Raw genomic sequence first — 20,235 nt, forward strand, 5'->3', positions numbered from 1 at the left:
CACTAGTAATTTTAAATTACATTTGTTAAACATGTTATTGAAACATTGTAGCTGTAATATTAATTCATTTGAAAAATAATTGAACATTTCTAATTAATAGTGATATTTAATTGATAGCTATAACATTTAAATTAAACTGGTTATATGTAAAGGGAACCAATTACATCTACAATTCCTAGAGGGGCCCTTAAATTACCAATGCCCATTTGGGGGAAAGTTGTGGTTGTCAGAATAAATGTTCTTCCAGTGACACTATGCTCCACTTGTAAAGCTCTAAATACAGGACAGTCTAAATTTATATGGGCTGGTATGTCAGAAGGTATTACATTACAGTCACGTGAGTGCCTAAAATGGCATGAGAGACAAGGCTGTCTCTTTATGTCTTGTCCTTTCAATTTTACCATTTAGCCACTTTGCAATGACTAGATTTTTGTTGACATCAAATAGTGGTCAATTAATTTGATTTACTGAGTACCATTTCCAAAAATTACAAAAAAAGCAAGTTATTCTGAATAAATTCTCACAAAATAATATGGCAGGTCCCCTGCAAATCCATCCAAAGCAGAAGCTCCTTTCTGAACAGTATCTGGTGAATGCTTGCACACAACTGAATGAACTTTCCCCTGGGATCTTGTGATGCTTTAAGGTTTTAAGGCTATCTATGTAACAACAGGATTCGCCAAATATACATGGAATTTACAAACTACTTAACGCTGAATATAAAAATAATGAAGGAATGTGGAATGGTTTAGGGTCTTTAATCAAGAGTTTGCCAAACAGATTGACTAACTTACAGCAACTTGAAGGAAAATTATGAAAACTGGTGACATTCTTTTGAGAGGAGTGGTGGGGATAGTCTGAAGGTGACATGTTGTTCAGGAATTTAGTGGCAACAGGTCAAAGAGTTCTTGCTGTAATGAATGATCCCTAAGGGAGGATCTACTAACCACTTTGCTGAAGTCAAAGCTAAGCATTTTAACAACATGGAGTTGCTTACTGAAGCGTTTCCCTTGTAGGTTATTTTCAGCGGGAATATGTTTTGAAATGCAATTTTCTATAAGTTTCAGTAAAATCATGACTTTTTTTGAGGTGAAGCTGAGAAATTACAAAGAAAAGTATCCACTACATTTGAGGAACTAATGCATCAAATCGTATTTGGTCACGTCCTGTTTAAGCTGAAGAAAAATAAACCTCTGCATTGATGTGGTTATACTTTCAGGAGAAAATGATGGCCTGAATCTTCCAGTCAGCGGTGTGCTATGCATTGTCACAGTCCAAGAAAATTTTCCTGACCACATGCTACTGCCCATTTCTCCTGGAATTTTCCAATTGCGGCTGCTGCAGGAGTGTGCAGCATCGCCTGGAAAGCTTCACTGGTTGGGAGTCGAGTCAGAGGAAAGGGAGGATTTGACCCTTTTTTAGGGCAGTAACTACCGCAGCTCAGTCTTTGAGTGTGGGTTAGTGAATGAATGAATGAACGAGTGAGTGAGTGAATAGGTAGGTGGATAAGTGTGTAGGTAGGTGAGGTACGTTGGCGAGCGAGGCAGATAGGCAGGTAGTTAGATTGGAGTGTAGTCCAGTCAGTCTAGGTGCAGGGTGGGAGGGTGGGGGTGGTTATCGAGTGGTCGGGGACGGAGAAGTTAGTTGAGAGTGAGTGAATCGGAGCTTAGTTATGGTGTTACTGAAGTATCAGACTAGGTTCTGAACTTTTCCTGGATACTTTCAAGGTAAGTCATGCATGTCTGTTCCTAGTTACCAGTCATGATGTGGGTATGCCGGCGTTGGACTGGCGTAAACACAGTAAAAAGTCTGACAACACCAGGTTTTAGTCCAACCTATTTATTTGATAATATACTCACAAGCTTTCGAGGGACACCCTCTGACGAGGAGGGTGTCCCTCGAAAGCTTGTAAGTATATTATCAAATAAATAGGTTGGACTAAAACCTGGTGTTGTCAGACTTTTTACCTAGTTACCAGCTCAGAGTCAAAGATATTCATGCAGGGTCCTGCTAAGAGGAAGAATTGCCCATCGCAAGCTTAGGCTGGAATTCTCCAATGTCTTACATAAGAACATAAGAAATAAGAGCAGGAGTAGGCCACCCAGCCCTTCGAGCCTGCCCCGCCATTCAATAAGATCATGGCTGATCTGTCGTGGCTCAGTTCCACTTTCCGGCCCTCTCCCCATAACCCTTAATCCCCTCTCTTATCAAAAACCCATCAACTCGCGTCTTAAAAATATTTAGCGAGGCAGCCTCCACCACTTCAACGGGCAGAGAATTCCAGAGATTCACCACCCTTTGAGTGAAGAAGTTCCTCCTCAACTCCGTTCTAAACCGCCCCCCCTTTATCTTGAGGCTGAGACCCCTAGTCCTACTGTCCTTTCTGAGCGGGAAGAGTCTCTCCACCTCTATCCTATCCATCCCATTCATCATCTTATATGTCTCAATGAGATCTCCCCTCATTCTTCTAAACTCTAATGAGTACAAGCCTAGTTTATTCAGCCTCTCCTCATAGCTCAACCCCCTCATCTCCGGTATCAGCCTAGTAAACCTCCTCTGCACTCCCTCCAAGGCCAAAATATCCTTGCGTAAGTACGGCGACCAAAACTGCAAACAGTACTCCAGCACGCTGCCTCTGCTGCCAGTGAGAATGGTGAATTTGATGCTCAGTCAGATCCCATTCACTCAACATCGGGACTGGAGAATCCCAGCCACGAGTGAGAAGTCTAGCTTTAAACTTGATTGTTGCTGAAAAAAGTGACATTTTTTGTCGAAGCTTGTCATCTTGAATTTATCAGGATAATTTGCAAGAATATCAAAAATGTCCTGATGAATGCAACACAGAAAGCTTTGACAAAAAAATGTATCTTTATTTCAGCAATAGCCAATTTGGGTACTGCCAAATGACTAAATATTTATACTCAACACTATCAGAACCTATGCGTGGTTCTAATGCTCATCTTTCATCCAGTCTCTGACAATCTGATGATTTGAGTCTATGTTCACAAGTTGATTCGTTAGAATAACCTTGAGCTCTTTTCCCTTAGTTACTGAAAACATTGGGTGGGATTTTCTGACCCCACCACAGCAATTTTATAAGCGATAAGAGGCCACCTGCCATTGGCTGATGGGGGGGGAGGTGTGGCTTCTTCTGGTCCTGCTGCTGTCAATGGGACTTCCCATTGAATCCATCCCCCGCCCCCACTGCTTAGGTGCATCGACCCGAACAGATGCTGGAATGTGGCGACTAGGGGAATTTCACAGTAACTTCATTGCAGTGTTAACATATGCCTTATTTGTGACACTCATAAATAAACTTTAAAAGAAACTTCTGAAAAACTCACTCTGCCCACATCCCACCCCTGCCCCCCCACTATACCGAGCCACTGGGAAATGTGGAGGATCCCGCCAACATGAACAGCTGGAAGATCTTGTCCAGTAGTTGCATTGAGAAGAGCTGCCTGTTATGAGTGGATCAGTAAATGACAATATCATAAGGGGCAGCACGGTGGCACAGTGGTTAGCATTGCTGCCTCACAATGCCAGGGACTCAGGTTTGATTCCTGGCTTAGGTCACTGTCTGTGTGGAGTTTGCACATTCTCCCCATGTCTGCATGGGTTTCCTCAGGGTGCTCTGGTTTCTTCCCATAGACCAAAAGACGTGCTGTTTCGATGCACTGGCCATGCTAAATTCTCCCTCAGTATACCCAAACAGGCGCTGGAGTATGGCGACGAGGGGATTTTCACAGTAACTTCATTGCAGAGTTAATGTAAGCATACTTGTGACGATAATTTAAATAAACTTTAAAAAACTTTACAGTTTTGATAGAATGGGCTGACTGCTACCTTTTCAATTGAGGATAGACTGAATGATTGAATGAACAGTGAACCTGAAGGATAAGAATAATGGAACTTTCACTCAACTTATTCAGTGGCAGTGAATCATATTGGTGCAGAACTTGTGATCAAGGAAAGCAGGTTCCTATTGTTAGTTATACTTGTCCTAGCCCATTTATTCTCTGATATTTGCACTGCTGGTTGTAAGAAATGAAAATGCAGCACCTGCGACCTTACTGAAGAGGGCAAACATCAGGATAAATATCTCCTTGACTAGATTGAAGTACTGTGAAATTAACAGCACAAGGATTGTGAAAGAAGTGCAGGTACCGAAGGACATAAGAAATAAAAGATCTAATGCAGGTATGGTTTACATGATCTTTATTCACATTTCCAAGCAATCTAATAAATCTTCAACACTCTGCAACTCTAGTGATTCCCCTTGTCCTTGGGTAATTGTTATATATCATTCAACTTAATTTCTTCTTTCATGAGATGTGGGTGTCACTGGCAAGGCCAATATTTGGTACCCACCTATACTTGCCCTTGATTTGGGTGGCATGGTAGCACAGAGGTTAGCACTGCTGCTTCACAGCTCCAGGGACCTGGGTTCAATTCCCAGCTTGGGTCACTGTCTGTGGGGAGTTTGCACGTTCTCCTCGTGTCTGCCTGGGCTTCCTCTGGGTCCGCCGGTTTCCTTCCGCAGTCCAAAGATGTGCGGGTTAGGTTGATTGGCCGTGCTAAAATTGCCCCTTAGTGTCCTGAGATGCGTAAGTTAGAGGGATTAGTGGGTAAAATATATAGGGATATTGGGGTCGGGCCTGGATAGGATTGTAGTTGGTGCTGACTCGATGGGCCAAATGGCCTTTTTCTGCACTGTAGGGTTTCTATGATTCAATGATTCTATGAATGACTTTCTCAGGCATTTTAGAGGCACTTATTCCTAGTCAAGCAAAATTTCAACATCTTCTGACTTATTCCAAGCAAAATATCATCTAGTCTACCATATTTCTAATTTCTACCAATGCTGCTGACCAATTCTTGGCAAGTTGCTGCAGAGTTTCTTGCAGATTTTAAATAAAAATATGTTACGGGACATAGGTGTTGCTGGTTATGCCAGCATTTGTAATCCCCATTCTTAATTGGCCTTCAGAAGGTGCTGATTAGCCAGCTTTTTAAACCCTTAAAGTCCATGTGGTGTAGGTACAGTCACTGTGTTGTTTGGGAGGGAATTCCAGGATTTTGACCCAGTCACAGTGAAAGAAGGGTGATATAGTTCCAAGTAAGGATGGTGTGTGGCTTGAAGAGGAACTTACAGGTGGTGGTGCTCCCATGCATCCATTGCCCTTGTCCTTCTAGATCTCAGGTTTGGAAGGTGCAGTCTGAGGGGTGTAAATGAGTTATTGCAGTGCATCTTGTAGATGGCACTGATGCCACTGTGCTTCATATTGAAGATGGGGAATGGAGTGCCAATGAAATGGGTTGCTGCTTCCTGGATCGTGTTGGGCTTCATGAATGTTGTTGGACCTGCACCTTGTCCAGTGGAGAGTATTCCATCACATTCCAGACATATGCCTTGTAGCTGGTGGATAGTCTTTGTGGAGTCAGGAAGTGCTTTAATCCTCACAGGATTTCTAGCTTCTGGCCTGCTCTCGGCCGGTGGCTCTGACATCCATCATTATGAAGTACTTCAAAAGACTAGTCATGGCACAAATCAATTCCAGTCTCTCAATACCTGGACTACAGATTGCCAATCTGGCATTTGTGGGGTGTGAATGTTACTTGCCACTTGTCAACCCAAACCTGAATGTTGTTCAGGTCTTGCTGCATATGGGTATGGACTGCTTCAATATCTGAGGAGTCACGAACAGTGCCGGACATTGTGCAGTCATCAGCGAGCATCCCCACTTCTGACCTTATGATGGAAGGAAGGTCATTGATGAAGCAGCAGATGGTTGTGCCTAGGACACAATCCTGAGGAACTCCTGAGGGATGACCTGAAGCTTAGATCGATTTCCAACAGCCACAACCATCTTCCTTTGTGACAGGTACGAGTTTAAAGTTAAGTTTATTTACTAGGCACAAGTAAGGCTTACATTAACACTGCAATGAAGTTACTGTGAAATATCCCTAGGTGCCACACTCGTGCACCTGTTCGGGTCAATGCACCTAAACCTCACATCTTTCAGACTGTGGAAGGAAACCCATGCAGACATGGGAGAATATGCAAACTCCACACAGACAGTGACCAAGTTGAGAATCAAACCTGGGTCCTTGGCACTGTGAGGCAGCACTGCTACCACTGTGCCACCCTAGTGGTGATCCTGCAATGTAATCTCCAGAGCACCTTCCACATTGGGAGAGAATTGCAGGATTAGAGGAATGCAGTTACTTCGGAGAGTTGTGAGACTGGAACAGATTACAGAGATGGGGAGGAGTGAGGCTGTGGAGGGATTTGCAAAATAAGGAACATTTTCATGTGTTAATTTACTGGAAGCCATTGTAGGTTGGCGAGCACAGGTGAAATGACTAGATGCAAGTTAGAACACAGGCAGCAGTTTTCAATGTTTATAGACCCACAGAAACCCGATAGTGCTATAAGAGGTCTTTCGACACATCAAGTCCACACTAACAATTCTACCCAGGTCCTACCCCCATAACCCCTCAAATTCACCCTGCCAATCCTTTTGACACTAAGTGGCAATTTAGCGTGGCCAATCAACCTAACCTACACATCTTTGGAGTGTGGGAGGAAACCAGTCCAGCCGGAGGAAACCCATGCAGACATGTGGAGAACATACAAACTCTACACAATCACCTGAGGCCAGAATAGAACCTGGGTCCCTGGGCTGTCAGGCAGCAGAACTAATCACTGTGCCACCCTGCTAACTTCTTGTTAAGCCTAGAGGTAATAAAAGCAGGAGAAGATGGTTTCAGCAGTGGATAATCTGAGGCAGGGACAGAGTCAGGTGATGTTACAAGGGGGATTCTTCGGCTACCCACAGTACAGTCGAGGTGACTGAGTTGAGTTCTCCAACTCAATCATGACACAAAGCTGGAGGAGAGTCAAACAGAGACTGGGAGATGTCCACCTCTTGGGAGTATAGCTGACAGTCGTGTTCAACCCAGCAAGACATCTGTTTACTTCTGTCAGTGAGAATGTCACCATTTGCTGATTTCAAGGAGAAAGTTTGCCGATGGTAGGACAAAAATCCCCTTGATCCCCTCAAATATAACAGATAGATTTCTATAATCAAAGGTTGTCCAAATTTCTTGACATAAGCTGATTCAGTGTTCATTTGCACAATATCTCCCTGTTTATTAATACAATTGTCTTGAGTACTTTCAAGTGACGCAGTATTCCAGCTGTCGAGTATATGCCATTCATCAGGTAAACTTTGTTTTTTGCTTCAATGACAGATGTTATCTCTGCTGAGTGGGTCTCAAACCAGTCTTTGTTGCTACTACTGTGTCAGAAATGATTGAACTCAGCGAAGCGCCTGTAAACTATTTTACCATTTTGTGTCATGTTCCCTGATAATTGAATTTCATAACAGAGATGTCACTGTGAAGAATGTGTAAATCAGTAAGAATTGACAGCAAAGATTAATCAGCACTTTCTAATTGGAGATGATAATCTGTGGAAATCTTCAGAAACTGAACTGTAAATTTGTACCAAAAATCTATTTAGGATTGAAGTAAAAATTCGTAATTTAAGGGCTGGAATTTTCAGGCCATTCTCTCTGTAGAGATCATTTGGACCCACCAACATTGAATCCCTGCCATGGATTCCTGGCAGAAGCAGGGGTGGGGGCATAAAATGGGAAACCTCATTGGCAGGGTCAGAAGATCCCACCCCTGGTCAGTGGCAGATCACCTCCACAAAACTCACAGTGGGAGTTCCACCCAATCTGCCTATATACCTCTGTAAACTCTTACTGTCATCCTTACCACTTGTTTTCCTACCTATTTTCCACAAATAATATATACTGTAAATAATTGTGACCCCATGCCCAACACTGTGACCTTCCACATTGCAGGCTGTCATCCTGAAAATGCCTCTCTTATCTCAACTCTTGGTCTTTTATTAGTTACCAAATTCTCGATCCATGCTAATATACTACCCCAACAACATAGGTTCTTCATCTTATTAATTAAGCTTTTGTGTGGTATCTTATTGGAAATCCAAGTATATTACATCTTTCAATTCTCCTTTATCTATCCTCCTTGTTACTACCTCAAAGAATTCTAATAAATTTGTCAGGCATGTTTTCCTCTTCATGAAGCCATGTTGACTCTGCTTGATTTTGTATCTCTAAATGCTCTGCTGTTGTATCCTTCATAATAGACTTTAACATTTTCCTCATGACAGATGTAAAGCTAACTGGCCCATTGTTACCTGTTTTTCTTCTCCCTTTTTGATTAAGAGTGTTACATTGGTGGTTTCCCAATCCACTGGGACTTTTCCAGAATTTAAGGATTTTTGGAAGATGATTCCCAGTGCATTCACTATCTCTGTAGTTCTGCAGGGGCTGCACAGTGCCGCAGTGCTTGGCACTGCTGCCTCACAGCACCAGGGACTTGGGTTCAATTCCTGGCTTGGGTCACTGCCTGTGTGAAGTTTGCATATCGTCCCTGCATCTGTGTGGGTTTCCTCTGGATACTCTGATTTCCTCCCACAGTCCAAAGATGTGTGGATTAGGTGAATTGGTCATGCTAAATTGTCCCTCAATGTACCCGAACAAGTGTCGGAGTGTGGCGACTAGGGGATCTTCACAGTAACTTCAATGCAGTATTGTAAGCCTATTTGTGACTAATAAAGAAACTTTAACTACTTTTAATATCCAAGTATGCAACTGATCACGTCAAGGGACACACCAGCTTTAGTCCTGTTAGTTTCCTTAGCACTTTTTCTCTTGTGGTAGTTATTATATTTTTTCTTCCCCTCTTTTGCCTCTTGATTATTTAATATATTTAGAATGCTTATCTTCTGCCATAAAGGCTGATGCAAAGTATTTATATAACTCCTTTGCAATTTCTGGTTCTCCATTATTAGTTCCTTAGTCACTTTCTCTATGAAGCCTATGTTCATTTTGGTCTCTAGTTCTTTTTTACATATTTAAAGAGGCTCTTTTCCGTCCATTTTTATATGACTTGCAGTTTGCCCTCGTGATTTAGTTCTCCCTCCATATTTTTGGTCATCTTTTGTGAGTTTTTAAAACTTTCCCACTCTTCTGGCTTACCACTAAATTTTTTGCCAGATTGAATGATTTTTCCTTTCAGTTAAATAATATCCTTAACTCCTTTGGTTAACCACGGTTGATTTACTCTCTTCTGAGGATCCTTCTTTCTCACTGGGATATATCGTTGTTGTGAACCTGCCAAGAACCAAGGGCCAATCAGAGCCTGGCAGTTCTATTGAACTCCCATGGAGGGAGTGGCTGCTGACAGAACAACAGCCGCAAGAGGCTCAGGATCATTCAGCAACCCTGATCAGAGGTGACAGTGGGGTTTTGCAGGATTGGGGGGGGATTGTGTGGGAGGGGTGTGCTGGGAGTTTGGCAGCAAGGGCAGTGTGGGGTAGCTCATAGTGGTGCCCCTTTTCTGATGCTGGATGCCTCAATCAGGCACTGGATGCCTTTGAACAAGGACACCATATGTACTGGTTTGCATATCACGGTCCATGCATGGCTTCAGGCCTACTAGCTGCTGGATTGATATCAGTTATGGTGGGAAAAGGCGCTTAACTGGAAATTGATTTTCTCTGGCAGCAGATAGAAAGGCCTGCAATAGGCCTTCCCATCACAGGCTGAATTGAGGATCGAGGAGAGAAGGGGTGGTGATCTTGGTACCATTCCATCTTATTAAATGCTCTCCACCATCAGGCATGCCACAGGAGTTTGTATAAAATACCACCCAATGACTTTGTTATTACCTTTGCTGTAACTAACAACAAAGCGTGCGTCAATGTTATGACTCTGCTAGGCACACAAATATTATGGCATGCAGCTTTTTAAATTTCAAGACTTAGCAGGTGATGCACTGTGTAATGTAGTTTATCATTTATTTTAGTCACTTAGTTAATCAATGAAACATAAGGGGAAGGATTCTCTGGCCGTGCTCGCCCCGAAACTAGAGAATCCCACCCGAGGTCAACAGGCCTTTGCATGGTCTGCCCCCCCTCCCCCCCCCCCTCACTATGATTCCTACAGTAGGCGGGATGGGTGGTATTTAATGTTGTCCCTATGATGAGTTTGGTGGCGCATGTGTATTCAAACAGGCAGGATGGGTGTGAATGAGTAGGGGTGAGTGAGTCCCTCATTCAATTGCACAGTACCTGATTGAGGCACCTAGCATTGGGAAGGTGGTGCCCATTGAGAATCAGCTAAGAACCTCTCCCCTCCTATGACCCCATGAAGCCCATCACAGGCCTGGTCGGCAATACCCACATCCTGTTTAAAATAAACTGACCTCTGGCCTGCTTGGGTTGCTGCACAATCCTGGACTTGGGTGGGTGTCACACCAGGAGCAGCCACTGCTTCCTGAATCATGTTGCTGTTCAGTAGAACTGCTGCCTTCAGTTGGCTGGTAGCTGGGCTGGTGTCCGGATCCTATGACCTCTCAACTGCCTGATTGGCATATAATACCAGCATGCCTTCCCAGAAGAGCGTGTGAATCTCTTGCTGGCTTTATAGCTGGTGGCCGAGAGCCTAGTATTCCCTGTAAAATACCCGCTTCCCAAGGAGTCAGTGGAAGATTATGTGGAAATGTAAATGGGGTTTCTACTGCTTAGCTTCTGACATGGAATTATAGAGACATGCAGCACAGAAAATGCCATTGAGTTTGCACTGACAATAACTAACACTAAAGGCGCACTAATCCCATTTTCCTGAACTTGTTTCATATCCTTGAATTTCAAGTGCTCATCCAAATACTTTTTAAATGTTGTATGGTTTCTGGCTTCCATTACTTTCCCAGGCAGCGTATTCTAGATTCCCACCACCCTCTGAGTGAAAATATCTTTTCTCAAATCCCCTTTGAATCATCTGCCCCTTTCCCTTAAACTATGTCCTCTCGTGATTGACCTCTCAATCAAGTGGAACAGCTGCTCCCTACTCACCCTGTCCGTACCTCTCATAATCTGAACACACTTCACTCACGTCCCCCCTTAGCAGCCTCAGTTCTAAAGAAAACAATCTAAGCAACAACTCAGGCGAATTCCTCTCTATCCCCACACACACCAATTCCTGAGGAAATTCCAATCTACTAACTTGAAAATGCTTGTGTTGAACATGTGGAAATTAGTGTGGTAAAATTTACAGCGGGCAGCTATTTCTATTAATGAACTTAATATGATGACAATAAGCAAAAGCAAAAATCTTGAATACCCAAGACAAGCAAATTGTGTATTCTTTTCTTTATTGAGTTAATGTACATAAATTGCATCCAAAACCAAAATAACAATAAGTATAAACACCAAAGGGCAATAATTAGAAGGGAATAAGGCAATCAGATTTATTCTTCCAGATGACAAATTAACTTCCAGCCTCTAATTGCATTAACGTGGTAACAATAAATATAATGAAAAGCTTTAAAATATTTTACATGTACAATGTTACTTCACAAAGTGTTGATGGATAAAATGGTAGAAATTGATAGAGGAATTGTATTTAGCTCTATTAATACCCAGACTTTGCCTCTGTCACATTCTACTAAGCATTTCCAGTTCACATTTTGTCAGCTTCACTCCGGTAAATATTCCCCTATCAGAAATTCTGCTGATTACCATAACATGTCAGTCAACTGTAAGGTTTTGTTCCATGTTCCACTTCCGCGTTACATTTCATGCAGTAGCAGAGCTGGCTTTCAAGACCATCACTAACATGTATAAATTAATCACAGCCCCTGGTAAGTAGGTCTGTGGAAGCTTTCACCTCTTTGATTCCCTGGATGTTGATATCTTGGTGTTTATGAAAGTAACAATGCATTAACTAATATGCAAAGATCCAAATTATATATTTGGGTGTTTTGTAGCATTCATTCAGTGGGGACCAGTTATATCTATATGCAACATTTCACAAGAGAACCTATGAGTATCACATCAACCCTGATCTATATTTTCTACCTTTAGATGCAGGGAAGGAATGCGTTTAAGAACAATGAAATGTACATAGAGAAACACAAACTAGACTAGCCTCAACCTACAGAAAGGTCATGATATCTGTGTATCACTTTTATAGCCTCTCTGAAATGAAAATCTATATCTTCACCATAAAATGAAATTCTGCTTTCCTTCCTTTCTTTGTCCATTAGAAATGTCAACATTTAATTGTTACCTTTTATCGGTAACTTATCTTTATTGTTGTTACTTTTTATGTCAAGATCTTACCTCTTTCTTTCTCCATTTTTCTTTCACATACAATTTCTTTCACCTTGCTATTTCCCCCATTGCGTTTTTAGCTTTTTAATCCAGCTTTGATCCTGCTTTCTGCTGTCGCAGCAATATTCCAAATCCTGTCCTACATTCTCAAGGCTTCGAACCAGCTTCCAAGTGCAGGAACCTGCATGTTGTCACCACTACTGACGTGACAAGTTAAAGCTATTGTGCACTGATAGTACAATTTACAGATTGTAACTGTTAGCAATGGCTGAGGGCCAACTTAACACGAACTGATTTAAGATTTTGTACAACCTACACAAAGGTAAGTCCTTTTCACACATATATAGACAGCCCAGACAATTTACAAACAAAAATCCTGCACACCTGATGATTATTTTTTTCACTAATCCTTTGGGGCAAATCCGATGGACAATTGTGAATTGGGGTAAAAGGTAACATCAAAATACAATTTCAGAATATCCCATAACATGACTGGGATGCAAGAAATCCATTGTATGTGATATAAAAGCTATATTGTATCAAACATGATTTGTAAATTTTGGCCAAGTTAGCAGTATATTAAGGTACCAATGCCATCAAAAATGGAGGACACTTGATTGTATTTGAAGATCACACTTTAGTGAATTGTTTCTCTCAGGCTCTCCTCAACAGACATTTCTCCACAGGGATAAAAGACAACTAGTGTGCGCATGTTACTACAGAACAAACATGGAGTGGATAGCTGTTCGTCATTTAACTGGGGCATTATGTGTAGTGTTAGGTAGCTAAAGACTGGAATAAAATGTAAGACTTGTAAGGTAGGGCAGACAGAGTTGAAAGCAAGAAAATACGACAAATTTGAGCAAATACTTTCCATCGATCTTGAAGGCAAGTGTTAGAAAGCACAGCAATTTTTCATGAAGTTGCTTCAGCATTCCTAAGCTAGGAAGGGGAAAACAGCCAGGATTCCCGCTCCTGATTCTATCCAGTGACTCCTGCTGGAAATTCTGCTTGAATGGAAAATGGGTGAGGACAGGGCTGGGCTTGTTGTGATTCCTCTCTTCCCAGCCAACTGCTTGACTAAAATACCAGCAGGCTTCCAGCGCCCATGGGTCAACAGTTTAGCAGGAGTCACCACCTCCAGAAGAGGTGGAGGTAAAAGGAAGGAAGCGGAAAAATAAATTCAGGCGCCTGTCCACTGTGCCAAATTTGCAGCAAATGTATAAACTAAATGACTCTCAAGGTGCTATGGACTATGAATGTAAATGTAAGGATGATGAATGAATCTGCACATGTAAGAATAACAAATGAGTTTGTTCATGTAAGGATTATGAATGAATCTGCCCAAACTAAATGTTTATTCACTTAAAGATCCAACTGCATGACTTTATGCTTTCTACAAATAACTCCGGAAACACCCCAAAGCTAAACACATCGCTCTGGTGAGTATTGCACATGCACACCACAATTAAAGCTAGGGAAAAGACAACATGAAAAGTACACCAAAGAATATTAAACTAAATCACACAATTTTTTATGTACAGTGACACTTCTAATTCAAATTGAAACTAACTAAAGATACAAATATGAATACGCAGGATACACACTTCAACTGCATGCTCATTTTAGCTAAATATTTGTATTCGAGAGTATTTGTAAAATACTCCAAATAAAGCACGTACTTGAATTATTTTGATTTGCTTTGCGCAGCTATAGGGTTTAGAAAGATATTCACATTGTAGTAACATATTTCTAAACCACACAGTGACATAATTACAGAGGATATAGCAACTTCCCTGTGGGCTGGAATATGGTGAGTGTCCATGGATTTTTATAGAACAATGTTATTGTCTAATGCCACATTTGTATGCTCAAATATGCCCAATACTTAGCATCTTTTCATTTCACTTATTCTGAGTCCTGAACAGTGATTACTCAGTATTTCAATTACAAAACTGACAACAGGCAAGTAAGATTCTTTTAAACATCCTCTTGCAATTCTACATGGCTTTATGACAGCAAAATGATCCTGATAAATGCTATGCAATGATAGCTGAGAGGCTGACAAGAACTAAAGCTGTACCACTCAACAGCCCAATTCAGAATGAAACCTTAAGATTCAAATACAAAATTAAATGATGCTGTCCTCCTTTGTAGGTCTGCTCTTAAAAACAAAACTCTTCCCGCATTTTAGTTATTGTTTTCCAGATAGTAAACCTCTTGCTAATCCTTCACAATTGCACTGGACTCACTTCTACAACTATCGGGGGGAGAACGAAATATGCAGAAGACTGATCCACGGTCATCTGAGGTCCAGTTCAGCCTGCTAGCAGGGTGCACATGACAGGACTAGCACTTTGTACATGAGAATAGGTAATGTTTCATCAAAAAACAATGGCCAAATTTAAAAAAATCTAAGTAATTAAACCAGGCAAGTTTGATTTGATGTACAGGAACATTTATAGATGTATTAAAATCACAATTTTGATACCAGGATGTTCTATGACTATTAAGTAGAGCAGCTTTAAGTCTTTCTTTAGCTGAACTCAGGATTCTGCTTCACCTCTGCCGCTGCAGGTATCACCTCGTCACCCTTTGTTTCCATTGTTACTACAACCGTTTCTGTGTTGGCAACATTTGTAACCGTTGCTGGGTGGCTGTCTTCACCAGCTTCAGCTGCTCCAGGTGCAGCCGCTTCCGTTCCTGTGACCTCGCCTTTGGAACTTTCTCCCACACCTTTGACAGCACCTTCTTGTCCTTCCGCCCCGCTTCTTTCATTTTTCTTTTTTATATTCATGTGAAACGGCTTGGAGTCAACAATGGACTTTTTGAGCCTCTCTCCCGAAATCCGTATCTTCTCCCTCCGGTCCGGCGGGACGATTGTATTACTGAGCCGATTCATTTGCTTCCCAAGGTTCTGCCTGGTTTTCTGCATGTTTTCTCTCGAAAAGGTCTTCTTCAGACTATCCACCCGCTTCATGCCAGACTTCTTGAGCCGTGCAGCTGCGGTTTCTTCATTGTAAACAAATTCTTCATCGGAGGAGAGGTCTGGCGGTGGGCCGGATGCTGTTGCAAGGTGTTCTCCTTCAGCTGCAGCCACATTCCCTTCATGAGGAAGATTTTTATAGGTCACTGAGGAAGGCATCTCATTTTCTTCCTGCAAAGGCACAAAATGTAATTTTTATTTCTGGGTTTCTGTCCTGTAGCATGTTAATTCTTTTCAGTGTAAAGATGACAGATAATTTTATTAACATTCTCCTTCACCAGTATCCGTACACAGAAATTAACTCTGGCACAATTACAAGAGCTAACTTTCTATCAGCTTCTCTGTGGAAACCTTTTTATGTGTCCCCATTGTAACATCACTATTCTGTCGATCGTTTTTGAGCTGTCTGTTGTAATGATGTTCGATTTCTCTGTAGCATTGATGTTTTGATCAACATTTTACTTTTGCAAGATAGAACAATTCTCAAGGATCCTAAGATTGCATTGTCGGATGCCGGCATAGCAATGCTGAAACTACCCCCTCGAACTTATGGATGTATTAATGTCACTGCAAAATAACAGGAAGGGATATCTGTCATAAAGTGCCTGCACATTTGTATCCCAAAGTTTAATTTTAGGACCCTAATGATTACTGAATGAGTGACTGATCATTCCCTCAGTTACCATAGCAATCATGTTTAATAATGGATCACATGGTAGTAAATAATTGTCTGTGTTTGACATAGACAAATACTACAACAAGTAAACTGGGCACCAAGTTAATTGTTTCTATTCCTACAGATGCATTTTTTAAACGTACTGAAATTATTCAATTGGAACATAAAAACTAGAAGTAGGCATAGGCCATTCGGCCCTTTGAGCCTGTTCCGCACTTCATCTTGATCATGGCTGATCATCGAGTTCATTATCGTGATTCCCTCTTCCTTTCAAATCCTTTGATCCCTTCAGCCCCAAGAGCTATATCTAATTTCTTCTTGAAATCAGGCATTTTGGCCTCAACTACATTCTGTGGCAATGAATTCCATACATTCACCACCCTCTGGGTGAAGAAATTTCTCCTCACTTCAGTTCTAAAAAGTTTACCTCTTATTCTCAAAGTATGACCCCTAATGGGAAGCCAGGATGACACAGTGGTTAGCACTACTGCCTCACAGCGCCAGCGATCCAAGTTTAGTTTTCAGCTTGGGTCACTGTGTGGAGTTTACACATTCTCCACATGTCTGTGGATTTCCTCTGGGTGCTCCGGTTTCCTCCCACAATCAAAAAATGTGCAGGTTAGGTTGATTGGCCATGCTAAATTGACCCTGTCCTCAAGGGGATGAGATAGTAAATATGTGGGGTTATGGAGTTGGGGGGGATTGTTGTCAGTGCACGCTCAATGGACTGAATGGTCTCCTTCTGTACTGTAGGGATTCTATGAGTTCTGGACTCCCCCACCATTGGGAACATTCTTTCTTGCCCCGCCCCTTCCAGTGGCTCAGCAACTGTATCCAATAAGTAGTTGAAATAAAGAATATCACAAATGAGTTTAGTCACTGCATTGCACTGAGCTGGGTCGGTGCTGGGGCCTCAGCTATTTACCATTTATATAGATGATCTGGAGGAGGGAACCGAGTGTAGGGTGTCGAAATTTGCTGATGACACCAAGATTGGGGGAAAGGCAAATTGTGCGGAGGGTGTGGAGAGTCTGCAGAAGGATCTAGATAGGCTGGGCGAATGGGCCAGGAAATGGCAAATGGAATTTAATGTTGGCAAGTGTGAGGTGGTCCACTTTGGTAGGAAGAATGGTAGGAAGGACTATTACTTACGTGGCGAAAAACTGCAGCAGGCGACGGTGCAGAGGGACCTCGGGGTCCTTGTGCATGAGTCGCAAAAACCCAGCTTGCAGGTGCAGCAGGTGGTCAGGAAGGCGAATGGGATGCTGGCCTTCATAGCGAGGGGGATTGAATATAAAAGTAGGGAGGTCTTGCTGCAGCTGTATAGGGCATTGGTGAGGCCGCAGCTGGAGTACTGTGTGCAGTTTTGGGCGCCGTACCTGCGCAAGGATATTTTGGCCTTGGAGGGAGTGCAGAGGAGGTTTACTAGGCTGATACCGGAGTTGAGGGGGTTGAGCTATGAGGAGAGGCTGAATAAACTAGGCTTGTACTCGTTAGAGTTTAGAAGAATGAGGGGAGATCTCATTGAGACGTATAAGATGATGAATGGGATGGATAGGATAGAGATGGAGAGACTCTTCCCGCTCAAAAAAGACAGTAGGACTAGGGGGCACAGCCTCAAGATAAAGGGGAGGCGGTTTAGAACGGAGTTGAGGAGGAACTTCTTCACTCAAAGGGTGGTGAATCTCTGGAATTCTCTGCCCGTTGAAGTGGTGGAGGCTGCCTCGCTAAATATTTTTAAGAAGCGGGTTGATGGGTTCTTGATAAGAGAGGGGATTAAGGGTTATGGGGAGAGGGCAGGAAAGTGGAACTGAGCCATGACAGATCAGCCATGATCTTATTGAATGGCGGGGCAGGCTCGAAGGGCTAGATGGCCTACCCCTGCTCCTATTTCTTATGTTCTTATGTTATCTGAGGTAGTGGTGAGATATTTAAATTTGGTCTCTGTGTCCTGAGTTACAGGAGCAAAAAAGTTAGGGAGGCCTAGTTGACAAAAGGTCATTGGCTTGAAATATTATCTCCGTTTCTCCCTCCAGAGATGCTGCCAGACTTGCTGAGTATTTCCAGCATTTTCTGTTTTTATTTCAAGCCTGCCTGCTGCTGCTGATTCTAACTCCTGCTGGAGTTACATATGCATGGATATTAGATGAGGTCAAGATTAGGCCTGTACCCAACATCCTCCCCCATCACCTTTGCCTGCCAACACCAAGCCTACAAATGACTGATAGCCATGTGGAGGGCAGTTCCTGAGATAAACTGCCACAAAGGCAACATTCTTTAACAAAGTATGAATGTCTTCAAGTGAAGGGGAAAACCGCATAGAAATATCAATAATTTTTTAAAATGTACTGTGCTAAATGGAGTTGGAAGATATCGTTCCCTCATCCTCTTTAATTGTCTGCCACTGAAACAGACTAGAAGTAAATGATACTAAATTAGAGGTAACTACTGGAGTTGTCTGTTATTACAACATTCTACATCCATTTGCTATGCGGTGGCACAGTATGCAGTATATGAGAACATTCATCTCATCAGACTCATCTGCAAAGATGTTAAAGTAGCTCCTAAATAAATGTTGACGGCAGCATGTTCCATTGTTGCTAATTATGTTGCAACAGCGTATGAGATATATTGGCGTGTGACATTGTCAAGTTTCTAAATATATTTTGAGGTATTCATCTATTCGCAAACTCCAGTCTTTTCAAAACTAAACCTGTGGTGTGAGTTGGAAGGCCAAATACACAGTATCACTCTCTGCATATTATTTTTCACGGGGACAGCAAATAGTTGCTGTTCCATAGCCATTAGTCTTCAAGCAGATGGCACATGGCCTCTTGGTGTATTAATACTACCTTGCTCTGTTGTATTAATTTGCATCTGTTACCCCAAAATGATCTGTTGTTTCAGTCATTTTGTTTAAACAGCATCTATTGTACTTCAGAACATTGGCACATAAAAGAGGAAAAAGGATTTGCTTGTGGATCATATGATTTCACAACATTTAACAGGTGTCCTGCCTTCAGCAAAACAGCATAGACTGAATACATTAACAAATACCATGCTGGATAAAGTTGATCTCAGAATAGCTAACTCAGTAGCTGCTGTGACTTCTTCCATACTTCATAGTTTTAATACCAAGTAAAATTTTTAAAGGAAATTTGTTCAACATGACAACAGCTAAAGTTACCATTTGAAACAGAGCTTACCTGAAATATGACCACACGGAATTTATTCCTTTTGAGCAGCTCATGATGGTTTCCTTCAACCTTTTTGACCTGGGCGTTCGTTTTATCCAGCCGTTGTCTCACATCTTTAACATTAGCGTTGATCTTCTGCGTTTTCACTAGCAACTTGCCGACTGTGGTATCTGTAGTCAAGTGAGCCTTGTTGAGCTTTGCCACATCGATTTGTATCTCTTTCACGGTGTTCTCTATTTCCAGTTGCTGTTGCTCCATTTTCCGCTGAGTTTCATTAACGCTGTCAACAATCCCGGCCACTTTCTCCAGGAGAGTTAATATTGTTAATGGGTCAAGCGGGGCAGCCTCCCCTTCACCTGTAGCGCTGTTGGCCATTTCAAAAGCAAGGTTGCTCGAATCTGAATACACTCGTTCCTCAGCCATGCTGCTGGCGGTTCAGAAAGCTCTCCTCGTGTGTCTAATTTAAAACATGAACTTTGTGCGAGCGTGGGCTAGAGGGGCCACAACCAATGCTGTGTCCCACACTGTGCTGGCAGTGATTCATCAACCAGCCATTCTCACAGATGATCCAAGATTAAAAGGGCACTGTGTGACTCCACCTACCTCTGGAAGCCGCCCATGTTTTATGGCTGTCATGCATCCATCTTGAATTATTTGAATGCTTGGGTGCACGAAGATGGATTCTAACCCTGAGTGTGGAAAATACCTTTTCACTCTCACACTGGTGACTGAACAGCTGTCCTCCTTCAGTGAAATCTGAAATCTCATCTTACAGCTCTTTTAACCGCAGTACATAGCTGCCTTTTTATTTTGGTCACCACTACTAGTTTATAGAACAAGGTGTTAGGCAGAGTTTAACAAATACAGATATACACATATCAGAAATCAAACTGTGAATTTAATAATGCACAAACATGCTTCTTTCTGTATTGTGTTTTTTAACAATTTTCATGGTTTTTAAGCTGAATTTATCAGCTTGCATAACGTAGCTGAAATATAAAGGAAATAACTTTGCCATGTCTTTACAGGTTAGAGGCAGGTTAAGGAGTCAGGGACAATGGGGAAAATATCTCCACAGAACCAGAGGGTTACATGATATTTACTAACCTACTTTAAAGTAACTCTCTGCCTACTGCCATTCATCCTTCTTAAAATCCCG

General features: G+C 42.1%; 1 protein-coding gene across 1 annotated transcript; it reads right to left on the reverse strand.

Moving 5' to 3' along the window:
• Window positions 1-11,237: 11,237 nt before the first annotated feature.
• On the reverse strand, window positions 11,238-20,000 carry cavin4b (caveolae associated protein 4b). Its single transcript, XM_080209905.1, has 2 exons — window positions 19,086-20,000; window positions 11,238-15,374 (listed from the first exon to the last, which is right to left on the reverse strand). Exons 1-2 carry the CDS (start codon window positions 19,497-19,499, stop codon window positions 14,754-14,756), a joined length of 1,035 nt encoding a protein of 344 aa, XP_080066031.1. The 5' UTR covers window positions 19,500-20,000; the 3' UTR covers window positions 11,238-14,753.
• Window positions 20,001-20,235: the final 235 nt, after the last annotated feature.

Source organism: Carcharhinus amblyrhynchos, chromosome 2 (assembly GCF_965287045.1).
Source record: "Carcharhinus amblyrhynchos chromosome 2, sCarAmb.v2.hapA, whole genome shotgun sequence".
NCBI lineage: Eukaryota > Metazoa > Chordata > Chondrichthyes > Carcharhiniformes > Carcharhinidae > Carcharhinus > Carcharhinus amblyrhynchos.

Excerpts from the sequence above, each read along its gene's own strand:
- cavin4b (XM_080209905.1), bottom strand. The coding sequence starts at position 19,499 with ATGGCTGAGGAACGAGTGTATTCAGATTCGAGCAACCTTGCTTTTGAA. Across the intron at positions 15,375-19,085 it reads TCCGTGTGGTCATATTTCAG|GAAGAAAATGAGATGCCTTC; the intron begins GTAAGCTCTGTT and ends GTGCCTTTGCAG.